Source organism: Anoplopoma fimbria, chromosome 13 (assembly GCF_027596085.1).
Source record: "Anoplopoma fimbria isolate UVic2021 breed Golden Eagle Sablefish chromosome 13, Afim_UVic_2022, whole genome shotgun sequence".
In the NCBI taxonomy this organism is placed as follows: domain Eukaryota; kingdom Metazoa; phylum Chordata; class Actinopteri; order Perciformes; family Anoplopomatidae; genus Anoplopoma; species Anoplopoma fimbria.
Window position 1 is genome coordinate 16,260,096 of NC_072461.1, and position 14,119 is coordinate 16,274,214.

Genomic DNA, 14,119 nt, shown 5'->3' on the forward strand with positions numbered 1-14,119 from the left:
CTATTCCAATATGAAGCTGATGCTCGACCCTGTCCTGCGCTGCAAAGGTGGACTTTTACACCCACCTATTTTATTTTATTTCACAAAGGGACATCAGGGAATTCTCATAAAAGCCATTAAAGTAATGATCACATTAAGTCGGGCTTGTCACAACATCATTTGAATGATGATGCCTCTGGCAAATGAGCCATTATGCTGGCAATGCATCAAGAAAAATTAAACTACGGGATGCATACAGAAACACTGAGAGAGAAGTATAATATATGCAGACCAAAATTTACTGTGCTGAAATCAGGTAATCCATCTTGAAAATGTTAGTGATGTTAAAAAACTGTCTGTTATTATGCAGCTGGTACAAAAAACCCTGTTAGAAAAACATTATAGATGGGATACACAGATGGGTGTTCACATCGAGGAAAATCTTTGCACGTTACATGAACAAAAACTGAAGTTGGGGAACAAAACTCCTAAAGATTCCTTAAAAATTGGAGTGAGAAACCATTCTTCTGGCAAAGACAGCAGGTGAGCAGTAATCAAGATCCAGACTCTTCAGTATTGATCCCAGAGACAGATTCAGCCTCAACACAACAACAGGATACAGAAACACTTTCCAGCGCCTTTGAAAAGAAAAACAGGAGAATTTGTTTTGAGATAATTGGCACATACATCACATAAAGAAAAACTTTAAAGCTGTGACCTTGTTTTGTGCCTATTTATACACTAAATATAAAGCTACCGCCAGCAGGCAATTCACATAAAGCTAGCCTCGCACCGCCCAAATCAAATCCACCGATTAGAACCTTCAAGAAGTCCAGCACATAACTCCCCCAAAAAACATAATTTGTCATTAATAGATTTAGTTTTTTGCAATTATTAACATTATTAAAAAAACATTATTTAAGATTTTAATTAGATGTGTAAAATGTGTTGGTAGGCAGATTTGTTTTCCTTTTAGCTCTATAGTTAATGGACAGTTTTTGGTAGATAAAAAAACAACAACAACAACAGATGATATAATCATTCTAAATCAAAATAATAAATATATTTATATATATTTAGAGGTGCTGATAGGCACATTGTTGTTTCCTTTGCACAGACTCAGCTAAATGCTAAGCTAAGCTAATTGTCTGCTAGCTCTAGCTTCATAGTTACAGATGTGAGAATGCTATTGATCTTCTCATCTAAAAAATCTAAAATTCCCTATTTCCTTTACTTGTGTGAGTTTATCCACTAATTGTATATTGTTGTGTTTTTCTGCTTTGCTTTCTGTAATACCGACTGTACAATTTTATTTTAATTAAAGTAATCCTTTTTTGTCAAGTCAGAATACTATGCTATTTTCATTGTTTGTATAAGATTAAAAATACAGTTGCTCAGTTGGATTTTTTATGACAATATTGTGCACTGCTCCTAAATGTGGCCTGAATTTCTCCCTCTGACAAATTTATTTTATCTTCAATGCTCTGTGCATAGTCTTCAAAACAATGTCTTAGTTCCATGTGAAGTCCTCCACTTTGACAGATGTGAAATAAATTTGTCTGAGCCGATTACTGACATTTGTAATGTGGTTGTTCCTTACCTCAACGTAGATTAGATTGGACCAGTAAAAGTAGTGCGGCTATGTTGACGATTAGGGGATTTTGTTAAGCTGCTTTAGTTGAGACAAAATTTAGAGTTCGTCTGAGTTGCCCTCTTTTTCTACTGAGTTGGTTTCTATCTATCTATCTATCTATCTATCTATCTATCTATCTATCTATCTATCTATCTATCTATCTATCTATCTATCTATCTATCTATCTATCTATCTATCTATCTATCCATCCATCCATCCATCCATCCATCCATCCATCCATCCATCCATCCATCCATCCATCCATCCATCCATCTATATATCTAGAGTCACAATGCTGCAGGCTGTACAAGGGCAACAGTGAAGGCATAGGCATTTAACAGTCACCTCAAGTCTTCAACCCCCTCCCCTCCTCCATTGCTCCTTGCCACACTATTAACGATTGGCTGACCTTTTTCCTCTGTGCCCCACAAACCTCTGCTCCTCTCTGGATGAACACCTGTTTAACATGTTTAAAGTCTGCCTTCTCTCGAACTGTCCCTTTAATTGACGTTTATGTCTTTGGTTGGCTCCTCTGAAAGCCTGCGTTAAAGCAGCCATTTTAACAAATGTGGGTGAGAGCTTCTCCCACCCACTCAAGTAGAGGAAGGAGGTAGACTGCTGGTGCCTCTAATGTAATTATGAAAGTTAAAGTTTATCCTCAGGAGAACTGCAGGAGCTCATTACACCATCTTCATTTTGCACGTTAAGAAAAGATTAAGTTAACGTACTGTGATACAATGAACTAAAGAAAATATGCTTGATTGATTTATTGTAAATTCAGTCATATTGACTGAACCCACATGGCTCCTGGTCTCTGTTTATTCGCTCAGTGCTTAAGGCAGATGTTTATTACAGTGACAGTAATGAGATGTATATGACATCTGTGGCCGCTCAGTGATTTTATTATAAATAATAATAATAATAATTAAGCCTTTATTAGTCCCACAATGGGGAAATTATGTCTCTGCATTTAACCCATCCCAGAGGAGCAGTGGGCTGCAATGAAGCGCCCGGGGAGCAACTTGGGGTTAGGTGTCTTGCTCAGGGACACCTCGGCATGTTGCCGGTAGAGGGGTTTGAACCACCAACCTTGTGGTTACGGGACAAGCGCTCTACCTCATGTGCCACAGCCGATAACAAGGGAGTAAAGATTTAAGTGGTTACTAATTGTTTTTCTTCTTTTCCTTCTTTTTTTATCAGAGAAATTCTGTTCAAACTAGAAGAAAGATTTCTTGAGAGTCGACTATAGATTACATGTTGGGAAGATTTCCGATTTACCTATCAAACCTAATTTTACTCTTTCTTGCTGCTCATACTTTCCAATCATAAGACCTAAAGTCTTGATTAAAAATGTATATTAAAGCTTAAATCGGACCAGGCTCCGGATCCACTAAATTGCAGATTGAGTTTGAGGAGCTTGGGATTTCATTTGGGACGCATACGGATCCAGGTGCAGTAAAGTAATGCACAGTGGACAGGCTCTTTTACAACCCGGATCTGTTTAATAATCATGCAGAGTGTAAAACATATCTACAGTGGTCGTTTCCCAATGACACAACAGGTGTCGCATACTAATGGACAACTTAACCAAATGAGCAGCTCTATAATGAAATAGCTGGATGTGCTAGATGCCTTGCTTCAGGACATGTAGTAAGTCATTTGTCTTGACTTCTGACTTTGGTTAAATTTTACAAGCATGTTTCTCCACCACAGACTATTCTACATATGTGTGTTCTTGGCTGTTTCCCAGACAGACACACAACAATCTGTTGAAGTGGCTGATGAGCAGCTGCTGCTCGGAGTTGTAAATGAATCCACTATATCTGCAGCCCCTCTGCAGCTATTTTAATTGGCCAGGAGTAAATAACCACTTTGGCTCTGTTGTGTCTGCCTCTTCCCTGCCTGCTGAGTAATTCCCAGATCTTTGATATGAAGCCATTGTGCAGGACTGTAGGTGATAGCTGACAAAAAAAGTGACATCCACCTTAATACAAATGGCAGAGACAGGGACTTGTGATGGTCTGCAGTCACTGGAGACCTCATGGTGCATTTCTCTGCTTTACACTGTTAAACCTACAGTGATACGAAATTCAAAAGGATGGTAGCTCATCATCTTTAAAATGTAAGTGAAAAAGATTGATTGCGACATAGTATAAAACAACAGAAGTATCATCATATAAACCAACAAGCCTATTTATAGATCAGCGCGACCCAGCCTTTTAGACAGGCAACCCCCGAATAGAAACACATCAAATTCGAGATAAATCACTTAATTGCTTTAAAACTGATTGCCTACAATTCAATTTAAATATAAATTAAATCAACATTCTTTCTAGGTACTTTTATATTTATAAGATCAAATTCTGAGAAATGCGTCCCCCTTTTTTTTGAACAAAAGTCGGCTCGTGTGGTCAGAAACAATGACATTATACAGCATCTGCATCACCAGCACGCACAGCAGATTACAGAAACCCCACAATTAAATAAGGGAGAATTGGTATTAAAGGAGAAAAATCATCTATCCACTCAAAATTACTCTTTGAAATCCAATTTTCCGGGACTCACCTCAACTTTGAGTTGTATGCTCAGATCCCGACGGCTCGCCTGAGCCCCGTTTGCTTGACTCGCACTCGGAGATGGTGAAAGGGAAAGAGCGCTCATCGCGGAGAGAGAGCCCTTACATACGCCGGTACCAGCGCCCGACCTTCAGGTGCTCCAAGTCTCTTCAGATAATGATGAGTAGCCCAGCAAAATGAGTCACTGCTCTCTCCTCACTTTCCCCCGTGTCCCCCTCTACCACCACCCACCCACCCATCCTCATCCTCATCCTCACATCACCTCACCCCCCATCAGCATCACTCCCTGTGCGTCATCACAACCAGTGACTGTCTACCCGACATGACTTTTCATTCACAAATGTTTCGTGAACAAGCGGCACTCACGTTGCCAACTGAAGAAAAAGTTATTGTCATTTTAGTTACCATATCGGTGACGCTTTAGAACACAGCCCAAAATATTATTGTGTAAATATTTTGAACATTCGGGGCACCAGTAAAATACTATGGACAAACTACAGTATAGACTACTTAGAGTAAAAGGAATAAACAACTATTACTATATAATAAAGAAGCTTTCCCTCACATTTACCCTCATGCTAGTGCACCACCACTTAATTAATTAACTCCCGAAAATGGACCTGTCGTTTGTTGAATTGATGAAAAGCTTGCTACAACTTTGTTTATAGCTACTGTTAGTTGTCGAGTAAAGTTTGTAACAATATATGTATTTGGCTCTTTAATTCTTTGATTCTTCCCAGGCATGTTGGTTTCCAGCAGGAACAGTGAAGTATACAATGGTAATAATACAGTTTTCCAAAGAGAAACTATACTTTCTGTAAGTGTTCCCCCCCTTTCTATGTTTCTATGATAATTAAATAATAACAACATTTTGATTTAAATCCCTATGAATGACAAAATTAATATAATGTAATTATTGAATTAATACTTATTTGTCTATGTGTTACTAAATTGTATTTTATTGATAATAATTACACTTAATATTTGCTGACTGGTATCTAAAACATCACCTATTTACCTACCAGCAGAACTAAAAACCAGTGCACGTTTAAACATGGAATATATCTTAAACATAGGTGCTTTGATATGAATAATCAAAATGATCAATATTTCGGTATGGGGTATAATATGCTCATGTAATGTTTGCTAATTTAATTCGCTTTTTCGGTATTTGTCTTTTGAACAGAATTACACAGAACTAATGCTCACATAAATACACCATTTGCAGCAAGTACATAGGCAGCTATTTGTTGCACAACTTAATCAATACAGGCTTGACTAAGTTGTTAACAGGCTGTTAATTAGGCTATGATGAAGAGACAGAGCAGAAACAGACACACTTAAGAACACATGAATAAGCACAGTACATTGATTTGTTATTATTGCTTTTTTTTTAATCATTTGTTTCTTCCCACTGTGTACAAATCCTCTGTTAAGCCAGTTGGTTCATTCTTTGTTTTTCCGTTGGATCCAGATATGAAGGCATTACCTTGGGCTGCTGCTGGCTCACAGGGAGAGATGTTAAGCCTCTCTGTGAAGTAAGCATTTGAACATTTAAAGTGCAGCCTCTCTGCTCAATCAATGACGGTGCTCTCATCGTACAATGCTCTGTGTCCTTGTACCTGCTGTTATATCCAGTGGACAAATCCACTTTGGCATATCAAAAGCAAAATCACAAGCACACTGCTGAACTCTTGAAAAGTACAATCACATCAGTATTGAGTAACATAAATAGACATGTTTTGTATTCACAATAAATGGATTATTTTAAAACAGCGACTCTCACAAATGGAGTGTTATGAAAATGTGAAAAAAAACAATTTTTCAAAGCAATTTATGTTACAATTATCATAACATTTAGGGAGATCATTACTGTGCATGCATGACTGGCTTGCACTGACACAGACAGACCACTTTCTAAATAGATATGTATTCCACTGACATATCAATTATTGTGTAATTACGTTAACATTAAAAACAAGTCACTGACACAAATTAATGTTGAAAAAAGATTACAAACATAATGAAGCAGTCAAATGATGCTTTCTTATCTTTTCTGTGCTTGTTGGTTGCTGCGTATTTGCATCTTGTTAGGGTATATCGTGCTATCTAACCTGCTGGAAAAGCAATTACCTGTCCCAGCCGCCCATGCAGTGAGGCGGGCTGCTGACTTTGAAAGATACTGAAATCAATACCTCTGCAATGGAAGAACCATTTCCTGTCATGGAGGCAACAAACCAGAGCCGAGCATTTGCAACTAATGTTGGCATTTACAGTGACATTCACCTAAATTGCATATCAGGAGATTTCCTCTCCTATGGCTCTGCCTTTGACAAAATCTTCAAAGAAAAGAGGCACAGATTCCAATCATCAGAACAAGTAAATGCAAACAGCATTATGCTTCCGGGCACTGATTTGTTTGTCTAAACGTGAAATGGTATAAATCCTTACAAGTCAAATATTATATAAAAGGCTAACTCAAAATGGAAACAGCTGCTTCATGTGAAATCATATTCTCGAAGCCACTGGACTACTGCAGTTTTTTTCCCATAAACTGCAGTAAAAAAAAGTGAGATGACTGTGAAAAAAAGATGAGCGACTGATGAAGCCCCACATGTGGAGCGTCCTTCAGCAGTGAGCTGTCAACCCACACAGAAATACAGCTTACCTGAAATGCAGATAAAGAGAAAAGAACACTTGACTGATCAATTGCAAAAGACATGACAAGAGTTAAAGATACTACTGCAACTTGCTGCAGCCATCCTGTATGACAGATATAAGCACAAATACAAGCAATGTGGCTCAACGAGCCTAAAAATAAAGGAGTTATATTAGTCTCTGCAAGCATATAAAAATGTTGAAAAGCTAGTTGCGTAGCATCACCTGAGCACAACCCACATGCAACATATTTATTATTTCTGAAACCTGGGTGGTTTAAGAGTATAACAGCTGCACCATGGGGAGATTGCATGATGTTTAAGTGGTATAATGGTTCGGCCTTTTATTGGGCTTCAGTTGTGGTGCTTTCTGCAATAGCTGTAATGAAGACAGACGTAATTATCTCTGCAGAAAGAACTACTCTCTGAACAGGACTCTAATTATGGCCTAAATGCTGCACTCTTACTGTTCAGTGTCATACCCCAGGGTTATAAGGGGGCGACTGCTGCTGTCGTCTCACCACGACATACAAACACACACAGACATACACACAAATGCACACACACACACACACACACACACAAAACCCTGAGGGCTCAGTGTGCTAAACTGATGCTCTTCTGTGCAGGCTTAATGGTCTAGTGGCAGGGATTATCTGACATTGCAACATTCACTGCCCCCCTCTGACCGGTGACAGTCTTGTCTATCATCTGATTAATAAATCATAACTGCAGATGTCACTTGAGCAGCATTGACATTTGTATTATGAAGTACTTTGCACCAATACTTTGCGGGACAATCCCATTTGAATCCTAAAACCCACATATATGACAACAAAAACTATATAATACATAAAGTAATGACAAATAAATAAAAATAAAAGGGCAGCAAGTTTATTAACAGATACACTACTTGAGTCCCATTCTGAGCACATTCATTTTTAATGTAAAATAATTGCAGTTTTATCTGCTCTTGTGGATTGTTTCATGGCGAAGAAGAATAAATGAAACGCCATGTTTCCTTATTCAGACTGAGGAAGGGTAAGTGGTTTGTCCAAGTGAAAAGGTGGGACAAATAAGGGGGAAGTCGTTTGGTGATGCAGAGATGGTGTCAGCTAACGAGTGCAGCCAACAAGCGGTCACACAGCACAGTTAGATATAAGTAAGGAAACTGGCATCATTACTAAAGGAAAGGGCAAAGTTCTCCTCTGTTATTGTCAGTAACAGATACAGAGAAGATGGCAGCAGGTGCATGTCTGCACAATCAGTTATTTCAGGAGGCCTAGATGACTCCACATGTGTGCACAGTAATCTGGTGATATTGATGCGTTTTAAAAGTTGCCTCTAAAAGAAAAAAACCATTTGTTTAATCCTCCTGAAACAAAGATGAAACCCAATTGTATCCAAGGTAGATTTATAGAGATTATGTCTAGCAAAGGCTTGGATATTTTTGTAAATATATGCATCAGGAAATTAAACAAGAAGAGAACAAAGCAAAATGCGCAGTGATTCTACATGCAGTGAATAACAACAGGAATATGAAATACAGATGATTGGTTTAAGGTTTGTATCCCTCCAGAGAGCAACAGTATGGCCTTAAGATAAAACTATGCGACTTTCATCCAAGGTCATTGAGCGTACTAATGATGATAATGAGATTTTTTTCTGCCAACATACTTTAAAAGAAACATGAGCGTATTATTGATACTGCCAGCACATCTTATAAGAAAAGGTTTTATTATTACTGCTCCTCAACAGAAATGTGTATTTCTCGATTATTTACTACCTGTGGGCATTTACCCTTGACTGTACCATGCACAGCTCCGCCAGAAAGCTAGAATCACAATGATCCACTGTTCTGCATCTTCAGGGAAAGAAGCTATCTGAATTCTGCCTGCAGGAGAGAGTATATTTGTCTATGTGACAGTTTCATTTTCCACAGACCATCAGGGTAATGTGAAATATACAATTTGAAAAAAATTGGAAAAAAGACAGCTACCTGAATACCAAATCATCTTAAATTATTAATTTCAGGGGAATTGTCAGCAAATGTCATTTCTTTTTGCGTTTTGTCCATTTCAAGGTCAGTCATTCACAGGACACATCATTGCTGTGCATGAATAGAAAGACGACAACATCTGGCAGAGATTATATAATATAATATAATATACACTAACATTTAAAGGTGTTCCTCCCATAGTCAATATCTCAAGGATCAAATGTTTCTATTCAAAATAAAAAACAGCTAGATTTAGCAATTAATAGTATGGAATCGTGACTTATTTTGATAGATAATGTAAATCAAACAGACTTTTTATTTTTGTATCATTTTTGTAGAAATGTATCAGATTTAGATTTAGTTGTTTGGATAAATAATATGTGGTTTTGATCTGGTAGACTGTACCAATGCTTCTTTTTTTCATTTTTCTTTGAAAATGTCCATGCAAATAGGCTATGTGAAATAGATATAGTGAATATACAAGATTGGATCCCTGGCTTAAAACAGCCTCCAGAGGAGGACTGTTATGTGTATCAAAAATCTGCAGCCGAGACAGAAACCTTATCCTCAGGGAACACAGCGTGATTATAAAGCGGGCCTGGGAGAACATCTCAGGAAATGAACATCCTCACAAAGACATGAATCTCGACACCGGAGTGTCAGGCTGCTGCTCTCTGTGACCTGGTCGTTTGCACACGACAAGACTCGACAGTGCCCTCTTGTGGTGGAAATGGAGCGGTGCAACTCTCAGATTCATCGGTGTGCGCATGCGTATTTCAGACCTAGGCGAGAACACGGAAGACACATGATAGACGATAACAGATAACACCTCGCTGTGATCTCTTCTCAGGACTAGTTTAAGGTAACAATAACGGGCCGTACATCGGATCTGGTGTAAGATTTCACTTGTTTTGGCACCGACAGCTCGTGAGTGATGATGGTGTCGATCATGCTTCTGTAGCCGAAGCTGCTTCTTCATTATTGAAACACATAAACAAACTGTGAGCAGGCTCCGTAGTGTGTTCAGCAGATAAAGAAGATGCCCGCTCGTAACCTCGTGTCCGACGAGATCCCTAACAGCAGAGTTAGGTACTCCAGGTTGGCCGCTGATGATGAAGGCTACACTGATCTACAGGTTAGTCTACTCGTGTATACACAGCGGGTAAAATAAGTATTGAACAGGTCACCATTTGTCTCAGTAAATATATTTCTAAAAGGTGCTATTGACATGAAATTTTCACCAGATGTCGGTAACAACCCAAGTAATCCATACATACAAAGAAAACCAAACAAATAAGTTCAGAAATTAAGTTATGTGTAATAAAATGGATTGACAGGGAAAAAGTATTCATCACGCTTACTGAAATGTATTTAATACTTGGTACAAAAGCCTTTGTTGGTAATGACAGCTTCAAGACGCCTCCTGTATGGAGAAACTAGTTGCATGCATTGCTCAGGTGTGATTTTGGCCCATTCTTCCACACAAACAGTCTTCAAATCTTGAAGGTTCTGTGGGCCTCTTCTATGAACTCTGATCTTTAGTTCTTTCCATAGATTTTCTGTTGGATTCAAGTCAGGTGATTGGCTGGGCCATTCTAGCAGCTTTATTTTCTTTCTCTGAAACCAATTGAGAGTTTCCTTGGCTGTGTGTTTGGGATCATAGTCTTGCTGAAATGTCCACCCTCGTTTCATCTTCATCATCCTGGTAGATGGCAGCAGATTTTTGTTCTTCATTCAATTATATGATGTTTGCCAGTGCCGTATGCTGAAAAACAGCCCCACACCATGATGTTCCCACCTCCAAACTTCACTGTTGGTATGGTGTTTTGGGGGTGATGTGCAGTGCCATTTGACCTCCAAACATGGTGTATATTATGGCATCCAAAGAGTTAAATGTTGGTCTCATCTGACCAGACTATATTCTCCCAGTATTTCACAGGCTTGTCTAAATGTTGTGCAGTGAACTTTAAAAGAGCTTCAACATGCTTTTTCTTCAGCAATGGAGTCTTGCGTGGTGAGCGTGCATACAGGCCACGGCGGTTGAGTGCATTACTTATTGTTTTCGTTAAAACAATTGTACCTGCTAATTCCAGGTCTTTCTGAAGCTCTCCACAAGTGGTCCTTGGCTCTTGGACAACTCTTCTGATAATTCTTTTCACTCCTCTGTCAGAAATCTTGCGAGGAGCACCTGGTCGTGGCCGGTTTATGGTGAAATGATGCTCTTTCCACTTCCTGATTATTGCCCCAACAGTGCTCACTGGAACATTCAGAAGTTTAGAAATCCTTCTGTAACCAATGCCATCAGTATGTTTTGCAACAATAAGGTTGAGAAGGTCTTGAGAGAGCTCTTTGCTTTTACCCATCATGAGATGTTTCTTGTGTGACACCTTGGTAATGAGACACCTTTTTATAGGCCATCAGTTGGGACTGAACCAGCTGATATTAATTTGCACTGACAAGGGGCAGGATTGCTTTCTAATTACTGATAGATTTCAGCTGGAGTCTTGGCTTTCCATGCCTTTCTTCATGTGTTCAATACTTTTTCCCTGTGTCATTCCATTTTATTACACATAACTTAATTTCTGAACTTATTTGTTTGGTTTTCTTTGTATGTATGGATTACTTGGGTTGTTAACGACATCTGGTGAAAATTTCATGTCAATAGCACCTTTAGAAAGATATTTACTGAGACAAATGGTGATGTGTTCAATACTTATTTTACCTGCTGTATGTATTTAGTTTACTGTGTTTTGCGTAGCTCACTCACACAAGAAGAAAAGAGAAAGCTGCATTTTATAACTACATGTATTACTAGAATAATAATATAAAGTAGTAGACACAAAATTAATGTATTTTATATATTGTATTCCAACACCAGAGCAACATATGGTCATGGGTGTTTTATTTGCATGTCTAATAAATTGACCGTTGTGTGTAAAATTGTTCGGTCACCCTTTAAATACACATAAGTAGCTTTGTCACAAGGAATGCAATGCATAACCAACAACAAATCTTCAAACACATAATGTAACATGACAGTTTCATGGCTCACACAGTCAGTCAGCTACCTCTAAAATATAATATCTGTCAACCAGTTAGACTTATTTTGACTGGTCAGTTCAGTACATGAATGGGAAAACAGGCATTGCCACACAAAGCCTGCTGTGTCAGAGAAAAGTGTTTTTAATTAAATATTTTACCTCCCCTGCAGTTCAAAAGGAGCCCACCCAAAGTCCCATACAAAGCCATAGCACTAGCCACAGTCCTCTTCTTAATCGGCTCTCTGTTAATCATCATTGGCTCCCTTCTGCTGGCTGGATACTTTGGAGTCACTGTGAGTACTTGTATAATAATAAATAATAATACATTTTATTTATAGAGCGCGTTTCAAAGTTCTCAAAGACGCTTTACAGACATTTATAATCATCAAAGGCACAGTTTTTTACAATACGAACAATAATTTGACTTTATTCAAAATTCATATTTTTTCTCTTTCAGCACTCAGACCGAACTGTGCCTGTCCTTATCATTGGGATCCTGGTCTTCCTCCCTGGAATTTACCACCTACGAATAGCTTACTATGCATCGAAGGGCTACCGGGGCTACTCCTATGATGATATCCCGGACTTTGATGACTGACACCTCGGCTTCAGCTTTGTACTCGTATACACTCTTAATATTCTGCTTTTGCTAATTTAAAGGCACTGACATTTTTGAAAGAAAATGGGCTTAAATAGATTCTGTAAAACTACCTTCATATGAATCTTGATGATTTTGATGTCATAGGGTTATATGCCGAGTAGTTGGTGCCAGCCTGCTGTTATGAAGCCAAATCAGTATCGGACATTGTTTGATTTGTATATTTGTTTTGTTAGCTGAGTAAATTAATAAAACTGTAATTTTATGGGTATCTCTTATTTGTTTGTAATTTGTATCCTTGAGATCTTCTATAGCGTAAAAACAATAACTTCACACTGAGTTGGTCCAACATTTTAGCTCATAGTACAGTACTTAGAAGAATTCAACCATGTGGCTACTTTTGCACTGAAACAGGACTGATTATTCTAGACACAAGTCGAGCCAATTCTCAAAATTAATTTCTTTTTCATGCCACATAAAAAAAACTGAAATTGTATTCAGTGGGTTCCTAAATTTGAGGCGATCCACCTGCCTATTCAAGGGGTAGAGACAACTCATGGAACTGGTTTGTAGTGAATTAATTAACAGGATAATTAGGATAGAAGTGTTGAAATATTTCAGGCTATAGGCTAAGTGATTTACCTGCGTCATACATCTTTGTATATTTGTCTGGCAGATAACTGGTAATTTAATAAAAGGCAATATTGGTTTGTCCACACTGTGATCAATATGTTATCAAACAGTTTCCATTACCCGCCAGTTTATTCTTCCTTACTGCACAGAGTACTTCTTTCTTGGAGGATTTCATGTGATTAATGCCAATCCTTTGATCTCCATATGGTGCACCTTGCTAGAGAGATCAGATAGGAAGTACGCAAGCTATAAAACCTGATATATATTTTTTAACTTCGTCAAAAACATCTCCTCCTCTTATCTACTACATAAGTTTACCAATTTTGACATCATTGTGCTTGACAGGATAATGTAATGTAATGGGTGCTGTCTAAGATTTTATTTAAATTAATTATTACCATACAGGCCGACAGGTGGCAGTATAATGTCATGAAATAAGGGATAATAAGTACTGCAAGGTGTAGTACTTCATTCATGAATATTATAGTAATTTAACAGGGTCCACTTGGAGTCATGATCTTCAGCACTTGATTGGTTATTTTAAACTTTGGTGTAAACAAGGCAGAGCAAGTTGTCCTGGTGTGTCCCAATAACCCAACAGACCACATCCCATTATGCTACTACTATATGACAGTAGAGTGGCTCACCTCAGAGAAACATCCACAAAAGACGTGGTTCTGAGTCAAATGTGTACTTTAGGTGTGTGTGTTTGCCTTTTGTTGCGGTCCCCAAGTCTTTCCCACGAAAAGGCGCTTTTGTCTGAGGCGCTTAAGTACCAGTAGCATCAAGCCACACACAGGCAGGGGGCGCACTAACGGAGGTTGGTTATTCCAACTTCAAAATAAAATAGTTTGTCTCTCGATAAAAATGTGAATCTAGGTATTGGAAACATACAGCAATTTTTCATTCATTTTAGGTTAGGGCTGCAATGAAGTAAATTGTAAAAGTAGTCGTAAATTGTCATAGCAGGAAAAGCACAAGTTACTGATGATATTGACGATGG

At 38.3% G+C, this 14,119-nt stretch overlaps 1 protein-coding gene across 1 annotated transcript; it reads left to right on the forward strand.

Annotated features, from left to right (window-relative positions):
- The first annotated feature begins 9,628 nt into the window (after positions 1–9,628).
- tmem230b (transmembrane protein 230b) lies at positions 9,629–13,088 on the forward strand. Its single transcript, XM_054611060.1, has 3 exons — positions 9,629–9,979; positions 12,056–12,178; positions 12,343–13,088. Exons 1-3 carry the CDS (start codon positions 9,884–9,886, stop codon positions 12,481–12,483), a joined length of 360 nt encoding a protein of 119 aa, XP_054467035.1. The 5' UTR covers positions 9,629–9,883; the 3' UTR covers positions 12,484–13,088.
- Positions 13,089–14,119: the final 1,031 nt, after the last annotated feature.